This window comes from Echeneis naucrates, chromosome 12 (assembly GCF_900963305.1).
Source record: "Echeneis naucrates chromosome 12, fEcheNa1.1, whole genome shotgun sequence".
Taxonomy (NCBI): Eukaryota; Metazoa; Chordata; class Actinopteri; order Carangiformes; family Echeneidae; genus Echeneis; species Echeneis naucrates.
The window spans coordinates 5,032,172-5,052,909 of NC_042522.1; the positions used below are offsets into that span (position 1 = coordinate 5,032,172).

At 44.8% G+C, this 20,738-nt stretch overlaps 1 protein-coding gene across 1 annotated transcript in view; it reads right to left on the reverse strand.

Moving 5' to 3' along the window:
* The window catches only part of bcr (BCR activator of RhoGEF and GTPase), a 98,553-nt gene extending 77,957 nt beyond the window's left edge, over positions 1 to 20,596 (reverse strand). The window contains exons 1-2 of the mRNA XM_029515604.1: positions 20,305 to 20,596; positions 18,118 to 20,036 (exon numbers count right to left, since the gene is read on the reverse strand). Coding sequence (XP_029371464.1) covers positions 18,118 to 19,726 — 1,609 coding nt within the window. The 5' untranslated portion in view covers positions 19,727 to 20,036; positions 20,305 to 20,596. The remainder of the gene's footprint in view (positions 1 to 18,117; positions 20,037 to 20,304) is intronic.
* Positions 20,597 to 20,738: the final 142 nt, after the last annotated feature.

Sequence of the window (20,738 nt, forward strand, 5' to 3'; positions counted from 1 at the left end):
CGTTGCTTCATAATTACCAGTTACAGTCTAGTTTTGTAGTACTACTGTAGCTGTCAGGGAAGATTTCAGCAAAGTGAAATCTTGTCTGAGTAAAGGACGGGCCCAGCCACCACCCTGCAACATGTCTGTCTAACTGATTGGAGTCATATCCTTCAGACAAGGCTTCAGCCATCTGCTGTTTAGAGATTTATAGAGGTCTTCTGATGGGCGCTCTCACTTAAGTAATCAATACACTTATGAATATCTCTTGCTTGGCACAGCACTATAATAAAATTATTCCACTCTTCTCTGGCCCGGAGCGGACTGTGGGCACCATAGGTCTTCCTGTGGAACCCTGCCCCCCCCCCCCCCCCCCCCACACACACACACACACACACACACAATAAATGCAAGAACACATTTCTGTCTTCATATTAACTGACATCAACAGCAGGGAGTGGCATACCTCTGTGGCCAATAACAGTGCACACGAGAGAACAGGAACAGCACAGGGGAGAAACGTGTTGTTTACACTGAGTGTGTTTGCACTACTGGGAAACACACACTAAACACACTAAAGAGGACGATCTTCTTCCTTTGTATTCACAGGAAAATCCAATGACATGGCCTACAGCAAGAGTAAATAGTAATGCTTCTGAAGTTTTCTACCATGGTTTATCTTTGTCTGTATGTGTGTGCTATCCCAAAGCTCTCTCAGGGAAACATGGATTCCCTGAGACACCTTGTCTGCTGGCCATCAACGAATCTACTGCAGAGAGGGGGAGGGGACAGCATCCTGTCAATCGTTACTGACAGCACTGTTCTTCATCCTCCATTTAAACAGGGACTGTGCTGCTCCTGTCAGACATCACTGTCTCTTTTCTGGACATTTAATCAGACATACATCTCTTCCCATCACTTAAAATGCCATTTTTCCCAATTAGCATTTGTCTCCAAACAGAAAAAAAAAAAAAAATCTAAGACAGTATATAAAGTAGCACAGTACTGAATTAAATTAAATTGGGCCAATGTTTTTCACTGTTTGTGTAGTTGCACTATGTACCAAAGAGACTTTCAAGCTTATAGTCAATTAGATATTTGTCTCTGTTTCACATGTTAAGTGAGTCTCCTAAATTACATCTGACAGATGAAATCATGAGACTGGGCGTATAGCCTGGCCTACTGTAATGTGGTTTACACTGTGTATACTGTTCATCTGCTGCCACTAGACAGCTTGAAAGTGACTGTCTGGTGGAGTTGAGTTGAGTATGCAAAACTTTCTCATTGACTGTTATCGGATTAAAACATCATCCATTAACTGAAAACATCTTCAGTTCATCATCTACACAACTGCATTTGCATTGTTGTGGTGGAAAGAGGTGGAAAAGAGGAAATCAGTTTGGCTGGACACAGGTGTCAGATGGGGAATCTCTTTATTCACATCAGCCCCACTAACAACGCAGTCAGAGACAGAACCAGCCGGAAAAAAATGAGACCTGCTTCTTATACCTAGGACAGGTTACGTGTGTGTGCTGTGTGGATAGCCTTCACCCTTATCTTGAACTGGTGTGGTGCAAACTTGTTACAAGCACTCTCCTGTTGATGTCACTAGGCAATCTAGGCAAGATGAAGCAAGTGACAACCAAGAAGATCCAAGCGACTACAGGACGCCGGAAGGAAAACACCAGACCCTGAAGGGAGCCACTCCCAAACATTCAGATGAGTACGATGCAAAAACAAACACATCCATCCAGACAGCGCTAAGGCCCATACCAGATTTCCTACACCAGGTTCATGGCACACCAACCGTTACAAGTAAAAAACATGTTGAGACACTAATTAGACGAGACAAGTACACTGCATGGGAATGGGTGACACCTCAGATCATACCAAGTGATGTTAAGTTAGATGAAATAACTACAGTTATGACTACAGTAAAAGCCAATAAGATAGTGACCCCTGTAACCATAGTAACGACAGAACCAATCAGTTGTGACTGAGAAAATAGTAAAGAGTACAGTTACCATTAAGCCAACAGTTAAAAGTATTAAGTTTGAAGAAATCACTCCAACCTTAGATAAGACAAAGGAGAATGAGCAAGATGTATATGACGATTATAGCCAGGACTATGATCAAGCTGATCTAAACCAGTTGCTTAGAAAGAGGAAACAATGGAATGCTCCTGAGCCGAATCTCCTGATACAATTCCCATGGTGATTCCAGAGAAATATACATTTAAAGATTGCGCAGAACATCAACGACAACAATGTACCAAAGGAAAGTTTAAGCCACAGGAAAGAGTGAGCCCCTTGTTTAGAAACCCAATGTGTGGTGTCCGCTGTAGATTTCTGTATGGATCCAGGCAAAATCAGAATTATTTGGATAAATGCCCAAACTATCGGTTCAGGGAGCAGTGTGAGGAGTTTAGCATGCTTACATCACAGAGCGAGCCACCAACCGATTACAAAGTTGACCATACGCGAAAGTATGAGTGTTTTGCCAGCGGAGGTTTCCTGAATGATTCCCGAGGCATAATGGTGGGGAATACAACTGTTAACTGTAATGTCACCTGGGTGTTGTCATGGTTTCCAGAGTCACAGGTAAAACCTCAATTGATTACCAGGACTGTATGGTTTGAAAACCCAGTGTCACTGAACCAAGGCTGTGAGACCGTAAATATGACCTGCCCAATTCTGCACCTGATAAGTGAACAGACCAATGCTATAACCGACAGTTTTTGGTTGTGTGGGGAGGATGTGTTGCGTAATGTTCTCCCATTAGGGTGGATGGGATTATGTGCTTTAGTTAGACTGCGAATTCCAATGGTAGTTATGTATGAAGGAGTGAATGAAATAGTCAAGCAGGAAATGGAGTCAGATCAACCTCGAAGGTCAAAGCGACATTTCATTCTGGACAAAGGAATACAGTTAGATGCAATAGGACTTCCAACAGGAATTCCCGATGAATTTAAGGCACAAAATTAAGTGAAGGCAGGATTAGAGTCCACATTGCCTTGGATTACAATCAATAAGAATGTAGCCTGGATAAATTACATTCACTACAATCAACAGAGGTACACTAACTACAGCAGTGAATTGTTTAAAGCACTGGGGGAACAGTTGCATGCAACTTCCACAGTAGCATGGCAGAATCGACAAGTGTTGGAGCGGATGACGGCAGAACGAGGAGGTGTGTGTCAAATGTTTGGAAAATACTGTTGTACAAACAACGCAAATGCTGATGGATCATTCATAAAGTGTCAGGTCAGGTGAAGGTGAACCCAGGTGCAAAAAAGGGGAAGCGAGGCAGAGGTAGAGAGCTTTAATCCAAATGGAGGCAGTGGGGTCACACACAAAAAGTCTGGCAGGATCAGGCAGACAAAACAGGCAAGGAGCAGGCAGAAGAATCCAACGTCAAAAAACAATCCGGTCATACACTGGGAGCAAACAACAGGGTACGCGAGAGAGCTTAGCACACGGGAGGTAACAAAGACAATCTGGCAGAGACGTGGGGAATGAGGCGGGGTTAAAATACACAGGAACTGACACAAGTGAAACAAATTAGAAATCAACTCATGGCGGGAAAAAGAACAAAGAGGGGAAGTAACAACACCATGGAACACGAGATTTTCAAAATAAAACAGGAAATGTGCAATACAATGAAAACAGAGTCTGACAGTACCCCCCCATTGAAGCGGGGGTACTGTCTGGCTTGGCCAACTGCTGTAGCTGGAGTTGAAGTCGGCAAGCCAGGTACCTATCCATCAAACTCTCATCAGCTACTTAATCGATTAGGGCAGATCCATCCAAGAGAGACTCAGAGTGGATTGAAAGCTGGACTGGTGTCAGTGAGGGTACCGGGTTGGGGCCAACAGATGAGTGGCTCACAAGTAGGCCTCCAGTTACTGGTGAGCTTGGGCTTTTACTGGGCACTGGGCGAGGAAGTGACCAGAACCCCCACAATAGAGGCATAATCCATCGTGTTGACGTCGTAGCCGTTCCACAGGGCTTAGTCGAGTCCAACTAAGCTGCATGGGCTCCTGTTGGGATGTAGCTGGACCAACCCCTGGGTTAGGTGGTTGGAGTCGTGCTGGGGTGCTGGCCACAGGGGGCATAGCAGTGCATAGCATGTCCACGGAGCCGCTCACGGTCACGTTGCCGGTTGTCAACTCTGATAGCGAGTTCCACTAAGGCTTCAAAGTCTGTAGGTAAATCCACAGTGGTGAGACAGTCTTTAATATCCTCTGAAAGGCTGAGGTAAAACATATCTGCCAATGCCTCATTATTCCAGCGACTCTCAGCTGCTAGGGTGCGATAACGGATGGCATGGTCGATGACACGACTCCTGCCTTGCCTGAGGTTACCAAGGGCTGGCGCTGCCTCTTGGCCTCTGGTAGATTGGCCAAATACGCGGGTCAAAGCAGCAGAAAAAGTCACAGGTAGGTGACTGCTTGGCCCACTCAGCAGTAGCCGATTCACGAGCTCAGCCAGTGAGGTTTTTTTTTTTTAATCATATATGCCACCCTGGAGCGTTCTGTGGCGAAGGTAATAGGTTGCAGTTTTAAAGGCAATGAGCATAGGGTCAAAAAGGAGCGGCAAGTATCGAGAGAGCCATCATACCTCTCAATGAGTGGTGCTTTAGGTTCCAAATGAGGAGATGTAGGATTTGGCGGAGCTGGAGATGCTCGAGGTTGGGAAGAGTCAACAGGATCATGCGCTGCTGGAGTCATAGAATCAAGGTGAGCCATACTTTGGTTAGTCTGAGCAGCCAAGGCTTGCAGGTGCTCAGAGAGTGACTGAACACCGGGCTCCAGACTGGAGAGAGAGCCAATTCCCTGAGCTCAGAGGGCACGGTGGATAGCATCCCCTTCTGCTCGGTCAGTCATGGCCAGATTGTACTGTCAGGGCTGGCGAAAGTGAACCCAGGTGCAAAAAAGGGGAAGCGAGGCAGAGGTAGAGAGTCCAGTAAGGCAAGAGCTTTAATCCAAATGGAGGCAGTGGGTCATACACAAAAAGGCTGGCAGGATCAGGCAGACAAAACAGGCAAGAAGCAGGCAGAAGAATCCAACGTCAAAAAACAATCCGGTCATACACTGGGAGCAAACAAGAACAAAGACGGGACGTAAATAGCAAACAACACCATGGAACACGAGATTAAATAAAACAGGAAGTGTACAAGACAACGAAAACAGAGTCTGACACAAAGGCAATGACTAATTTACAAAAGTTAAAAGACAAATTAAGGGGAAATGCTGGTAGGGGAGGTAGCCTGTCTTTGGATTGGCTGGACCTAAATTTGGGAAGATGGGGAGCCGTTTTGGCCAAGGCCAAGCCATGAGTGCTGCCATAGTTCTAGTTCTGTTTTTTTTTTTTACATGTTGCATCGTTCCCATGCTGAGGAGACGGTGCTTGCGAGCAATGGACAGACACACGAACATGATGATGGGCCTGCAGGGAGCTCGGATGGGAAATAATTTAGCATCCAGCGTCCAGTGGTCCAAGGACTACTGGGGGACGTGAAGTGGTTCGCAACACCGGATTATTTTAACATATATATATATATATATATATATATATATACATATACATATATACATATATATATTGTGTATATATTGTGTGAGAGCAGGTTTGATTATTTTGATTTGATTATCATATCAATGTCCATTTAATTTCATTATTCAGTGTTTGGGTTTTTAATGAAAATGTGTTGATGGTTCACGGTTCAAGGTGTGACTTCAGAAGTTGGTCGCCAGAGGGGAAGGGCCCATGGGAGAATTTTCCTGAAAGGTTTTTCGCTCCCATACATCTCTGAAGTTGTGAACTGTCGTATGTATTCAAAGTGTATCTGGATGAATGTTGTCATTATCACAGTAATGGTGGACTTATACAATATCCAGTATTTCAAAATCATTTTTTATGTTTCAGTATCACTTTTCAGTTTAAATTTTGTGATTCAGTATATCATATTATTTTTATGTTTTAGTACATAATGTAATTTTGCGTTTTACTTTTTTGTTTAGTTTTGCTATGTTATTTTATCCATCATTTATAATCAACACATTTAGCCTAAATCACTATAGTGATTTCAGGGGGGATATGTGGAAGAAAGACAAGGTTCAGAGGCCTTGTCTCTGTTCATGCATCAATATGAGAGTCAGGTCATCTGGACCTGCTCTGGCGCCTAACAAGTCAAAACAATAAGTAGAAGACATCTGGGTGCCAGGGAAAAGAACCACACCAGAGCTGCACAATCACTATGGCTGAAGTTCAAGATAAGGGTGAAGGCTATCCACACAACACACACACGTAACCTGTCCTAGGTATAAGAAGCATGTCACGTGTTTTTCTGGCTGGTTCTGTCTCTGACTACGTTGTTAGTGGGGCTGATGTGAATAAAGAGATTCCCCATCTGACACCTGTGTCCAGCCAAACTGATTTCCTCTTTTCCACCTCTTTCCATCAGAACAGCATCATAGTGTGAAAGTCGTCATGTTGCAGCTCAGACCTGGGTTGCAGATTAATTATGTGACTCAATAGATAGTTAAAGACGCATTGTTTAGAGTTGCATCTCACATGCTTCATTAATGGTTTTAGCTCTAATACAAACTCCTTTTTTGCATGAAGACATTTCATAACCTGTCAACACAAAAACTGTTGTAAAACCTAATGCCATTTTTTAAATCACCCCATGGAAACATACTGTAGCATTGGCTGTGATTGTGTTGTTTGATTTCTGCTTGATGTCATGACTCCTTAGTCTTGGCTTCAGACAGCGCTTTCCTTTCATCTGTCCACTGTGTTTTAGTTAATGTTAGCAATTATTTCTTCTTTTCAAAAACTGCAGCTGGATGTGCTGGCAGACCGAGTGAAGAAAAAGGTTTTCAACAGTAGTCACTCATCAGAAAACTATCATTCCTGAAAAAAACTGTTGACAGCTACAAATGTTTGCTCTCCTAACAGAAAACAAAAGGTTTCTGATGACAACAAGAAGTCAGTAGGAACACGTGAAATGTAACTAAACTAACAGACTAAATATTCTAGGTTCTTTTCAAGAAAAAAGCAGAGATGTTAATCTCGTAGGAACAGGCGATAGTGCCCCGTTGAGCAGCACTGCGGGAGGAAGTCAGCATTCCTACAGTGACTATCTACATCACCACCACATTGTTGATATTGGTTTACCCATCTGATTAGGAAGTAGCTGTGTAAGTGTGTTCATTTGTGTGAATGAGGGTGGAGAGGCATTGTAGGCTGGCTACTAGGTGAGAAGCTTGGGAATATGACGCCCTGTGTCATTACAGCCAGTTTTTAGTTTTACAGAAAAGAGCCAAAGTGTCAAAAGATAGATGCCAGAGATGGGGATTAGGAAGTGAGGCAGAGCGGTGCGAGAAAACATGGCCTTTAAAAAAATTAGCTGTCACTAAGTGGGTTTTTATTCAGCTCACCTTGTGAATGAGACGGTGACTTTGTCCCCAAATATGCGCATTTGCATTTTTGTGTATCCATGTAGGGGAGACAGAGCAGGAAAAATTATGTACAACAGTTTGAAGAGCTAATTAGAAGAGAATGAAAGCTAATGGCTTCGGTTTTAAGTTTAGGCATACATTGTTGGGCACAGGCACACAGAAAAAGTCGACAAGGCAGGCTACTGTGTGTTCTCCTTTCTGATGTGAAAAAACTTCTTAAGATGTCACTCCAAGACAATCACTACCAGTATGCGCTGAGCACGCTCTGCCATTTATAGGCCTGTAAAGTGGGCCAAATGAGAGGGAGCTGCATTGCCAATAACACAGGAAAATATGTAAAACTGGAGTACTGGAAGAGAAAAAGAAAGAGCAAAGAACCAACAGAGTGAGAGATAGTAGCAGATGACAGGGGGAAAAAAAGCTTCTTAAAATGACACCGAGCTCAGACCATGTGGACACCATGTGGACACGACAGAGGAAGCTCCAAATCCCACAACAAAAGCAGCACATGAGGAATCACTTCATGGCTTCTTCCTCCTACATTCGCAAACATTTTGCACACTTAGTTTTGCTCTTTGAAGACAGAGAAGTATTTTCAGAGAACTCAGTCAGCTTTGTTGAACACCACTTTGACAGTTTACACACCAGGGTGTCGGTGGGTTATTCCCACTGCTCCCAGTTTCATTTTTGATGTGATAATAAGATAAACGTGCTTGTGTTTGAACTGAATTGCCCATTTGGCTTTTAGCCATCTTAGACAAAGCATCAGCCAATGGCAAACATCACACGCCTTCTGTGCTGCCTTGTTATCATGAAGTCTTGGTTATTTGCACAAGGTTTCTGTGAAGACTTACAGATTGCAGGCCTAACCTGATAATTGCATAACTTCGATAGAAGCTAAGTTGGCAAGCTGTGTTGAGTCTCTTTCCACCACAAAAATATGCTTTCTAAGGGCTTTGCTCTGGGACAGGTCAAGCTGGAAAAGCTAGAGAGTTTCTGGTCTCCATTTTGCTCCCCAATGGGCATGTAGGAGGAGAATAAGGCTGAGAGCAGCGGTTAGGATTCTGCTGCCTGTCAGAAGGAAAAAGCGCAAACAATGGACTGAAACAGAAAGACAGAGAGGGACAATGAAGCTGTAGATAAAAGGCTTTTAAAACTCCGAGTGAGCGTGAAAAGACCTCCACATCACACATTTAACGACAGATTGCTGCAGATCGGTGATTTTCATTCATATTTCTGTGAACCTGCCCAAATTCCATTCAGATTAATCTCCAGCTCGCATGGAACCAATTTGATATAATTGTGATTGTGTCTGAACAGGCAGGCAACAAGTTAAAATGCTATGAGATGAAGTGAATGATATGATATGTATGATATATTTTTTTAGACAAGCGCTTTCTCTCATTGAACTTGAAAATCAGTTGTTGCGGGCAAATTGGGCTTAAAACTTGCCTCTATATTATACATTGATCTTCACTCTGAACAGCACTGACTGAAAGAAAGAGACGTGGTCAAGGGGATAGAGAAAGGGATATTAAGTGACATAAAAAGAAGCAAGGATGTTACTGAAGGGCATTCGGGGAAAGGAGAGAGGAGGGAAGGGGAGGGAGGCAGATAGTAACATGAAATCTGATCTTCCCAGGGAGCCTGCAGTTATCCAGTCTCTCTGCAACAAGCGGCTCAACAAATAACAGACAATAAAAGGATCCACAGTCTGAGAAAGAATAATAGAGATCAAACTCCTCTTCACATCTGGGAAAACACGCTTATTTTTTTGACATTTAACAAATGTCCATTTAGACACAAATCACAACCGATCCCTCAGAGTTGATCAGTTCGAGACATTTTCTCTCTCTTTCTCTCCTGACTGAAGTGGCAGACAGACGTAGCCAGCTGCAGGCGCTGATCAGCCACCAAACACTTCACACATGAGTTTGATAATGTGTCATTTTTATGGCCTCGCTTTCTTATTCTGTTCTCTCATTGTTATTCACACAGCTCCGTGCTCCCCCCCCAAACCCAAAAACACCCAAACACCTTTAAGAACCCGGGAAGCCCTTAACCCATCCCAGCCACCATTTATTGAACATCCATCCAGCTGCCCAGTACAAACAGTACGGCAACAAAGAGCCTGGGGGAGATGACAGAGATGGGCGGAAAGACAGCGGAAAGGCCACAAGGGGGATAAAGGGCCATAGGGTGAAGAGTCATGGGGAAAAAAAATCTAAAAATTGACTTTTTTTATTTGAAAGAGATAGTCTGGGGTCGGTTTCATATGTGTTTTTAGTCGAATGTTCCAATGGCCATGAGGGGTCAGGCCTCTCAATTTTTGTCAACACTCATGTATACTTATTCCAATTAAAGTGAAAAAGGTCAGCAGTGTCAGGTCATATTATCCTCAGCTGATTAACATTAATGCTGTATGTAACAAAATCAAGCTCTTTTTTGGCTAATAAACACACTCTCAAAGCCACTCTGAGCATGCTGAGAGGGACAGCGGATGCAGATTTAAAGGAAATGTTATTTAACCAGGTAGGATGTCTGCAGTGATGGAACTACTAAATGTCTGCTGCCATGCTTGTGATTATAAGAGAGCAGAGTCTAAGTCGATGCATGTGTCCTGTCTGGGGAAAAGAGGACAGTGCGTCTCGTTCTATGGCTCTTCATCTGTGGCAACATAAAGCTAATAAGGTCTAAAGCACTTCCTCCCTCTTCTCCAGTCTGTCAGCTTCACTGTGGAAACAACTTCAGGGTTTTTTTGTTTTTTTTTGCGTGTGTGTGTAGGTGTACTCCTGGCAGGAGTGCACTGATGACTGTTTTCTACCAAATCTTAAAGGGGGGTGAAGGGGGATGCAACAACACTGGATATTGCAAACTCCTGAGTTTTTAATGCGCGGACTTTTGACCATCAAGGTCTTTTGTCATGATTCTATGCACAATTGTCGGGTGGGAACAGTATAAACATTTTTTGATTCTCCTCCAGGACACATTCAGGTGACTCAATTTAATTTTGAGTCACCCAATTTATCCCGTACAAAATCTGCTAAACAAGCTCACAAAGGGACACATAATAATAATAAGTTTATACAATATTTATATGTATTGTATACATGCATGCTTTTCTTGATATTTCATTACTTGAATTATTTTCACCTCCCAGTCTTTGGTGATCCTTTGTGTTGTGCAAAACAGGACAAAAGACTGAAGGATTTCAGGGTCATTCATAAAGTGAAGGACAGGGAATCATACTGCAGCCTACTTATAGCCTAAACCTTAGTGAGGCACAATTCTTTACTACTGGCAGAAAGCTAAGGTTACCATTTAAGTCAACTAAACCAATTTCCAGAGGAATTATAAGATTTTATCTGCGTCCATACAACCACCACTGCACAGCTGCACGCACTGAACATACATGTACCGACATCATTGAGAGGATATAGCTGGAGGTAAAGAGAGAAAACAAAAAGACTGAGGAGAATTGGCTGCATAGGTGCAGGGGAACAGACTCGGCAGTCTATGCTGTTCTGTTGCAAAGAGACATTTGGCATTGATTGTGTTGTTTTATAGGTATTCGACAGTTAAACCCCTTTTGGAATTACAGAGAGAGCCTGGTTGCTCCTACAGGGGGGGGGTGCGACTTTGATCTCCCCCCCTTGCTCTGTGAAAAACCCGCCAAAACAAAGATGGAAAGGTGATGCACCTCTAATTGGCTGCAAGCAAAGGAAACTGGAAGCAGCTAGCTGAGTGGAGCAGAGATGGAGGGGAAAATATACAGAAAGATGTGGGAATGGAAGCTGAGTAGGTGAGAAGAGGGTGAATAGCGAAAGATAAGAGGGAAGAAATAATGTGGAAAATGAGAGAAAGGCTCATTAAATTGAAGAAATGCATCATTTGAAACAATTTATCTAAACGCATGTGTTGAACACACATGCATGCTTTTGCTTGTTTCTGAGCGATGATAATCCTACATATTATATAGGACGTGATGCTTTAGTGCTCTAATGAGAACGGTGTGATGTGAGCTGTGGTGCAACTAATAGTAATCTGATTGTCAGCCAGTTTTTAATTCCCAGACGAAAGAGCAGAGATTAAGGTTTACATGTTTGCATGACTGGACAGGTTTCTGATGCCCTTTAATCCAGTGTAGAATATCACTATGCTTTCATTTGTAAATGTGCTGAACGCCAGTGCCACAAACCCACCAGTTCATGTCATTTACAGCCATAACATCTAAAATGTTATAAATTATCTGACTTCTCTGAATCTATACTAGATCCCACGATCCATCAACTTGATGGATCCACGATCCATCAACTTTATTGATTTAGCCTAACATTCATTACTGAATCCGCTTTATGAGCTGTTATATATATTTACCGTCATTTTCTGTATTTCTGCTTTCTTCTTCTTGCTTTGTTCTTGGATAAAAAAAAGTCCAGTTTGATATACTCCAGCAGCATTATCTGAGTAATTTTCTTGCAGCTTCCTCTCAACAGAGCTGCAGGGCCACAGAAGACATCACACAACTGTACGGTACTTCGTGTGACTGATACAATGACTTCAGCATGTAAAATAGGTGGAGTGCCCCTTTAATGTTGAGACCAGCACACCAGTGAATCTTGACAAATCAAACACACTGCAGCTCTGAGGGCCATGTGGGTCAGTCCGATATTAATCTTCATATACGCCATATTGCCTTGTGGTCTTAACCAGACGCCGTAAACCAGGTCTTTCTTTCCATCCCACCCCCACATCTTTAACCCAGTCCCTTAGAGGGCTGGCTGTGATTAACGACTGTGCAGCTAACTCAGGGAACACAGACCAGGGAACAAACCAGTAAGCACTTAAATAACGAGGCCGGAGGCCTGTGGTGAGTGGTTCGTGATGCTAACTAGCAGAGTTTCCCCAGCCCTGGGGCCAAATGTGAAAGAAGAGCAGTAACAATGCAGAGCCAAGATGGCTGCTGTTCAAAAGTTACAAGTTAGACACAGGGAGAGTGGGACAGCAGACTTTATGTGAGGGATTTTCCAAGTTTTTTCCCCCATTTTTCTTTTTCACAAGACCTATCAGTCACCAGGGGAAGCTGTGGCTGGAGGCTTGGCATTGGAGATACACAAGCACACACAATAAAGGAGAAGAAATAAACAGCAGCAGGGAGGAGTAATTACTCTTTGGAGCACTGCGTTTATGTGAGTTTACATTTGTATGTGTGTCTGCAGCGTCCAGTAATGAGCACCCTATCAGCTTACCCTTTGCCCCATGTCCAAAGCTCTGCGGTGGATGTATGTAATCCCTTATTTAACTTTAAAATGTTTTTTCCCTTCCTGTACATCAAACACAAGACACCCTGGAGCTCTGAGGTGAAGTATAACTAACTTTGACTACAAAAAACCCGACCAGGCAGCTTGAGTCTGACGGTCACTGTGACGCTGCTGGAGCTCCTCCACCCCTCCTGCCCGCTGCCAAACCATCAGCACTACGCCACGCCATGCAAACATTAATTACATTCAATATTATTTATTCATTAGGATTTTTTTGTGTGCTTTGGTAATTTTATATGTGGAGACATAGAATATTTGGATCTAATGTTTTGAGTTGATCACTTTAATTTCAGGTTAGGGTACTGTCAAAGTCAACAAACTGATGACTTACAGACAAAGGTCTGGTTGCTGGGAGCATGATCTTATAAATGTAGTAAATCTTCCTGACCAACTTCTTTAAAAGCATTAAGTGGAGACACGCCAGCAAACTCAAATCTTGAATGAGTAAACAGGCTTTTCACTTTTTCTCAGAAAGGAAGTTCTCTTCCTCCATAACTGATCCCAAGCAAAGGGAACAAAGGGGCCGTTTTGTGCTTGGTCTGAGCAGGTTGCAGCAGCCCAATGAAAAGCTGAGCTGAGCACCCAGCTGGCAAGAGAGGCAGATCCGCTTCCCCCCCCCTTCCACCTACACCTCTACCTCTTCTCCTTATCCACCCATGCTTCTCTCCTTTTCTTTCCACCGCTCAGGGCCTGATTGTGAGCCTGCAGCTCCTGTGTGCCCGCTGAGGTAACCGAGGCGTTCACTGCCGAACTCACTGGACAGCACACACTGAACGAGCTACAGTCACTCTCAGACTGTGAGAAAGGGGTCATTGTGCCACACTGGACTGCAGTTAGGCATGTGGGCTTGGCTGGAGGTACCACTGACAAAAAAACAAACTCTCTTCCAGTGTCTCGTGAGCCGTTCGTGCCCATCCTCTGTCCCCCCTCCCTGCACACACACACACACACACACGAAAATACATGCTGTATCACAGAGCAAGGAGGCCCAAACTGCAGTCTGCTCACATTCTGGCATTGCTTCTACAAGCCGTCTTCTCTACTGATCACCCACTTGTTACAAAATTTAGGTTTGCACAGAAAATCTCCTGAGACAGACAGACAGGCAGACAGACACACACACACACACGTTCGCGTAAACACACTGACTTAACTAACAACCTCTACTCTGATTTCTAAGGAAATTTGTTTGTGTGTATGTGTGTGTTTCACATCATGGCATTAAGCAATAAACACGTTTAAAAAAAAAAAACACAGAAATGCAGAGTGTCGTTGATGACATCAGATTTAATCAAAGGTCCCTCAGGGTCAGGACGGTTTTCTGTCTTTGTTTCTGTCCTTATTGTGGATTTCATTACTAAGGCTGTGTCAGTGAAAAACGTGCCAAAGTCTCTAACTATCTGGAATGTTGTCATTAGATGTTACTCAGATGAAATGTGTGAGCTAATAAAGACTGAAGAAATATCTGCACCAATTAGTCCTTCATAAATATGGGCATTATCTTGTCTTACTAATATTTGTTTACGTGGAAAAATAGATGAGATTCAGAGTTTATAGGTAGAATGGATGGGGTGTTTCAGATTATACTTGTTCATTAGTAAAACTGATTTGATATTTGAATTGATATTTCTATTTGCCGTTTCATAATTATTAAACAACATTTGATCAAATATCAGGTGTGAACCATGTTCCATACAATGCCTTTTAGGCTCTACTCTAATTTAACACAAGTGTTAAAGTCAGTTTGTCAGTCAGTTTGTGAGTCAGCTAAACAACTAATTAATAATTATAATTATACTTAGTGGTCTACTTTAGAAGTACCTTCTGATGTGCAAACCATTTCAACTCAATCTCCACTCTGTAAACTCTTCTGGCCAAGGCTATATAATTTCAGCATCTAAAAGCCTTTTTAATTTAAATAAGTTCAGTTTTTACCATGGCCTCTAAATGTTTTGCTTACCTGCAAACACTATTCTTACCGGAATACTAAATGAAATAATAAAGCCAGCCTTTGCGTGTTATGATTGCAGAAGCACTTATCTATGCAAAAGAAGACCCTAATGCCAGAGACGAAAGACGGAGAGAGCAAGAGGTTGCACATAGCGAAAATTACAGCTGCTGACAGGACCAAGCTGAAGGAGCTGGAGCGGCTGGACAATAAAACCATTGAAGTTTTTTTTAGGCCTGTCTTGCTTTGGCATCCCCGCCCTCAGCGACACAAACCCACAGGTATTTACTGGTAACAGAGACAGATTTCCATTCAAATGAATCTATGGAAACAGCGTACAGAGAGACTTGGTATTTTCAGTTACCACCCATTTCATCCCAGGAGGTAGTGAAAGCTCCCTTTCTTCACTTAACTGAGCTCAGTCAAACTTTCAGCAGGTAATATGTGTTTGGGTTTGTTGGTGTACTCCATAGTAAGGCCTGTGGAAATGCCTGCTGACATGGCTAAGTACCAGAAGAGGGTTTAACTCCCTCTGATCTTCATTCCGCTATTTACAAAGCTGATATTTCTCCTACCTGTCCATGCTCCCAGTGTGTGCAGAACATTTAGATTATATCTCCTGGTTTTATTTGGTTCACATTCCGACTTGACTATGAACTTTTTCTCCTCTTTAAAAATCAATTTTCACGTTTTGCATTTGAATTTTCTTTACTACTTCAGGGGTTTGCTTGCAGAGAAGCTGAATAATTGAGTCGCAGTGATGTGAAAGAGACTTGTCAGCCATTCAACTCGGTACAAATGATCAAATGCTTGACGCTGCACTTCACAGCTCATCTTTCTTCATTTCACTTCAAAATGAAAAGCTGGCAGCAGAAAGAAACATGTTATACTGTTTCTTCATGAGCCGTAGATTTGACTTGCTGGGTGTCTCCACGTTCCTACTGAATTACACTCCAGGGAGATATCTCTATTTAAAATGTTCACTCCTTTGTTCTCTCTGTTTTCTGTCACAGAGCTCTTAAACCTGATATTCTCTTCTTAGCATGAAAACTTTGTATCCAGACCCTCCCAAGATTCAATAAACAAAACACACCATGAAGCAATTACTACTGTTGTTGGCATACAAGAGAAGAGTAGATGATCTACTGCTCCCTGAGAGGATGATCATCATGTGTCCAGACTGAAGTGGAACTGGCCTGAATCTTATATTAACCTACTCATATGTGCGCACCTATTGCTGAAGGCAAAACAGTCTCAAGATGCACAAGTAAACAATAAATGTGTGCGTCTTAGTACACGAGCCTGAGTCTGTGTGTTTCTGTTACGCAACAGGAGAGTTCTTCCCATCTGCGCCTCTCTGCAGCCCCCGCATCCCTGACCAATGAAGCGAGAAACGACAGCCCTGCCTTGCACTCTTCCTCCCTCGGCCTTCCTCGCAAAGCCGTCCCGCTCATCATCATAATCATCATCAGCTGCGCATCGAAAAGACTCTTCCTCCCTTACTGGCATCTCTCTTTTCTACCGGACCCAAAAATGATACAAAGTTTGTGGTTATCATCACCTTCGCTGTCAGCAGCACACCCATCTGCCTCCCAGCTTAAACTCCAACTAGAAAACAAAACCGCTCTGCAGGGCATCGAACCAAGATTTTACTTCTTATGCTTAAAATCCAGATTATCCCACTAAATGGATCGCTGTCTACAACAGCCCCCCCCCAATCCCCATCCACCCTCCCTCTCCGTCCCTGCTCTTCCGTCTTGCCTCACTCCCCACCGGGCTCATTGTTGTGGAAAAGATGTTAAAACAAAGAGAGCAGACAGTACAATGATAATCCTGAATATAGCAGCTGGGGAATTAGCCAGCCATTTGTTGGGGACTAACACACTCTTGCTTGTTGTTGGACCAAGGAATGTTCTCTAAATTGTTGCCGTCGGAGAGGGAATAGTAATTAAAAGGGAAGATGCCTTTCACCTTCACCACAAATATGCTTGAGATGGTTTTCCAGACAGGATGCGACCCCGCGCTTTGACGATAGCATCCTGTCTGGAAAAAACATTTTAGCTGATTCCACCAGGGCCACGGTGTCAGTAGTTCTATTCGCATAAATGAATTATAGATGCACAGAGACCTGCCCTCTGTTCAGGATATTTAGGCAATGAGATGTATCAAGTTTCAGGCAGTAATGTTACCCAGAATGATGACAGTAATACCCCCAGTACTGAGTCACATATGACAGCAGCACAACACTGATGAAATTAGGCCATCGCATTACAGAAATTTGCCTACTTTCAGACTCTCTTTCTTTTTGACCTTTGTCTTCATCTCCATTTCCCCACTTAATATCCCAATCCTTTGTTCCTCTCCCCTTTTATTATCTGTCTCTCTACCTCTTTCCAGTTCACCCTGGCACCAGAGAAGGTGGACTATGCCAGAATCCCGCTGCCTGTCTAGTCCAGCAGGGCACCAGTCCCAAATCTGTTGCAACACAGTGGGCACTGAAACACTACTCACATCCACAGCAGAAAACCATAGAGGGACAACAAGCCAGACTGTGTGCTCTTGTTGCAAAACACACCTCGTCGAACGGAAACGTTCAAATATTTGAGCAACCAGAACAGCGCTTAGTTGTTTTAGCTCTTGGGAGCTCACACAGACTCCACAATGGAAACTTCACAGAGGAATTACAGAAAAATAAGCCCCCCTAATGCGCTTCTTTATGCAACACACTCCTCCGTTGTTCTGCTCCAGCCCGGTTTATCTCACTCCAGGCTGCACATCTAGCTGTTGTTCTTTTACAGGTGCCATTGCTCAGAGGCTGCAATTTAGTGGTTAGGGATACTGGAGGTAATTGTTTGGAGAGATTACAGTGGATTTCTTTGGTCCTGGTCTGTTATATAAGCAAGTACAGATAGAGTTTGAGGCTCAGAGGTTCGTCTCCTCTGTCACACTGTGATTGGAATTCCATACTCAGAGCCACAGGAGTCGTCTGAGAAAGACTAGACCTGCAGTTTCAACTCAGACTGGCCACATTTAGTGTTCACCCACCCAACTGACATTCCAGGAACAAACAGAAGTGGATCTTTCATCCATCTCCCACATGAGGCCTTCCAAAGGACACACAAGCCGGCGTGTTTGTGTGCACAGTATCAATCACTTGAATATTCGGCTGCTTTGTGGTTTTATGAGCAATGACATATAAAGTGAAGAAGACGCTAAAAATGCAAAAGAAGAGATGCCAAGATAATTCCAGCGTGACTAAATTACACCATATCAAGCTTTCTTTGTAGTCCACACACACACACTACCAGAAGTACTGTTTCTGTGTGGGCTCTGAAATGTCCTATGTACTTAAGCCCACCTGTTCTCCACCTCAACAAAGATAAAAGACAGCATCTTCTACTTACCTAGGTGGTCTCCATGGAAACTGTTGTCATGCGATGTTCTTCCATGGGGTAAGAGGTCATGATGGGCAGCAGGTGGCCAGATTTGACCAGTCTTGCGAACACTCACAATAGTGGCCTCCGACATGACCACATGGCCCCCCTGCTGTCGGTGGTGACGTTTCTGGGACTGGGGTGTTGGAGGGCTGCTGCTGTCCAGAGAGTGTTGGGAGTTCTGGGAGTTCTGGGAAGGCGATCGGCTCTTATCTCTGAAAGGCCGGCGGAAGGCTGTGGTGGGGCTGGGTGAGACGTGGCTGGACTGGCCTGAGGAGAAGTCTTCCTCGCTGGATGTCAGGTTCTCATTGGAGCTGCAGTCCGGTGTGTAGCCGCCACCTCCGCCGACGTCCTCGAAGCTACCAGGGGAGTACGAGCGGCGCGGCCAAGTGAGGAGGTGGTCATCGCCACCCCCATGGTCTCTCATAGTGACACTGCCACCACTTCCACTACCTCTACCATCCCCACCGCCACCTTCACCCATCATTACTCCACCAACATAAACACTGGAGTAAGCCTGGAAGTCAGAAGGTTGCCAAGGCGGGGGCGGAGGTTTGCCCCCATTAGCCCTCCCTGAATGTCTCTGGTTGGGCTCCCCATCCTCATATTCTGCATCATAGCCACAGGTACTCTCAGTGGACCGTCCTCTGTAAACCGGCCTGGCCCGAAGCTCTCCTGCCACTGTTGCCAGGTTACCTGGGAGGGAGTGAAGAGACCTCTTTCGCTCCATCTGCATGGCCTGGCTGCCCAGGGTGCTGATTTTGTCAGAGACTTCACGGTCATTGACCCTGACCAATCCCCTCTCGTGATGGAACTCCATATTAGTGTAAAACGGAGGTGGTGGCGGAGGGAGTTGCTTCTCCTGGCCCTTTGCTACATCACCCGCAGAGTGAGAGTTGGCCCGTTTGATCCTCTCAAAGTTGGATCTAAGAGCTGCCACGCCAAGTCCCATCCCGAGTTTGTCCTTAGGGTCAGAGGGCAGATCCTTGTCTGGGGGTGGAAGGATGGGCCTGCGCGGAGAGACGGCGACGCCACCTCTCTGTTTGGATGGTGAAAGGCCATCCAGGTTATCGCAGGATGTCGACTCAACTTGCTGGGGCACCTCAAAGGCTGACTCCAGGCCATCTCCATGGGAGGCTGACTTCCTGGCTGGTGGAGGTCTGGGTTTGGTCCGCCCTGCTCCATCTCCAAGAGGTTGGTAACGGCCTCTTTCCATACTGCCAGCAGTGTACCCTCCACCTACTCCTAGTCCAACCCCACCTGTCTCCTGCATGTGTGGCTGCTGGGACTGGGACTCTGCACCCTGTGTGGCTGCGGGGTCCATCCCCTCGTTGAGTGGTGTCTTCCTGAAGCCCCACCGCTGCTTATCATAGCTCTTCCTTTCTTTGGCCAGCAGAGTCTGCAGGTAGATCATACGGAAACGCTCCTTGTTCACCTCTTGCTCCAGGCGCCGGATGGACGCTTTGCATTTCTCCAGCTCCTGCTCGATGCCCCCTACCGACCGCAGCTCCATCTTGGGGGGCTCCGACTCTGGGAACTGCGCTTTCCACGCCTCTATGAATCCCACCGGCTCCACCATATTGTGCCTGATGTGCTTCTGTGACCGACCCTCAGTCACACACACGGGGGTGGACTGGGTGGGAGGAGGAGGGGAAGGCAGATGCCAAGGGCGCACCGATCGTCTCTTTTCAGTCCGGTTGTCCACAGAATCCTTCCCGACAACAAAGTCCGGCTCCAGCTGCACGACAAAGTCCGAGTCTATAAGAGGCCTTCGGGTACCCGGCTCACAAACACACCGTCTGATCGCTGACACTTGTCGTGGGCTGTGCAGTCGCAACAATACATCCCATCCTGAAGCAGAGAGCCCGGCCGTGCACACCGAGGAATAACTGGAAATGTGTGGGAGAGAAATGGGCTTAAAAAACTGAAGCAGGGCTCGTCCTTCTCATGCATTATTCCAGAAGAGGACACCTTCAGACGAAGAATAAAAACAAACAAAAAAACTAAAAAAAAAAAAAAAAAAAAAAAAAAAATCTCAGCCTCGGCAGAATGACAGCAGCTGTCTCTGCGGGTGATCTGGATCTCAGGGAAGGAGGAGGAGGAGGAGGGGGGTAAAAAAAAATGAACAAAGTGCTTTAATATTCTGGGTTTACTCACTGTCTGTGTCAGCTGGTCCCTTCACTCCGACCCATTCATAAAGCGGAGAGGCCAGGCGGAGCTGCTGCGCCTTTGTACCAGCAGCGCTCAAGGAGAAAGGAGAAAAAGCGCAAAACGCGAGCGACGACCACATCTGAGTTTCTCACAGAAGGAGATCAAGCGGCCGGACCCGGGGCGAGGACACCTTTGGGCTCATTACTCCACTTTATTCCCTTTTGTGGTTGCTGCTGCTGTTTTATTTTTTAAAAATAAATAAAAGCACTCTCTTCCCAGATTTCTCCACGTTCTTCGGCCGTGATGGTGCCGCTGTATGCGCTCCCATCTCAAGCCAGGAGTGTTGGAGGGGCCGCAGGAATGGGAGGGACCAGAGTGACAGGGAGCCAGCTGGTTAAAGAGACAGAGCAGAGCTCCGCCACACACGCGCCTCGTCTGAC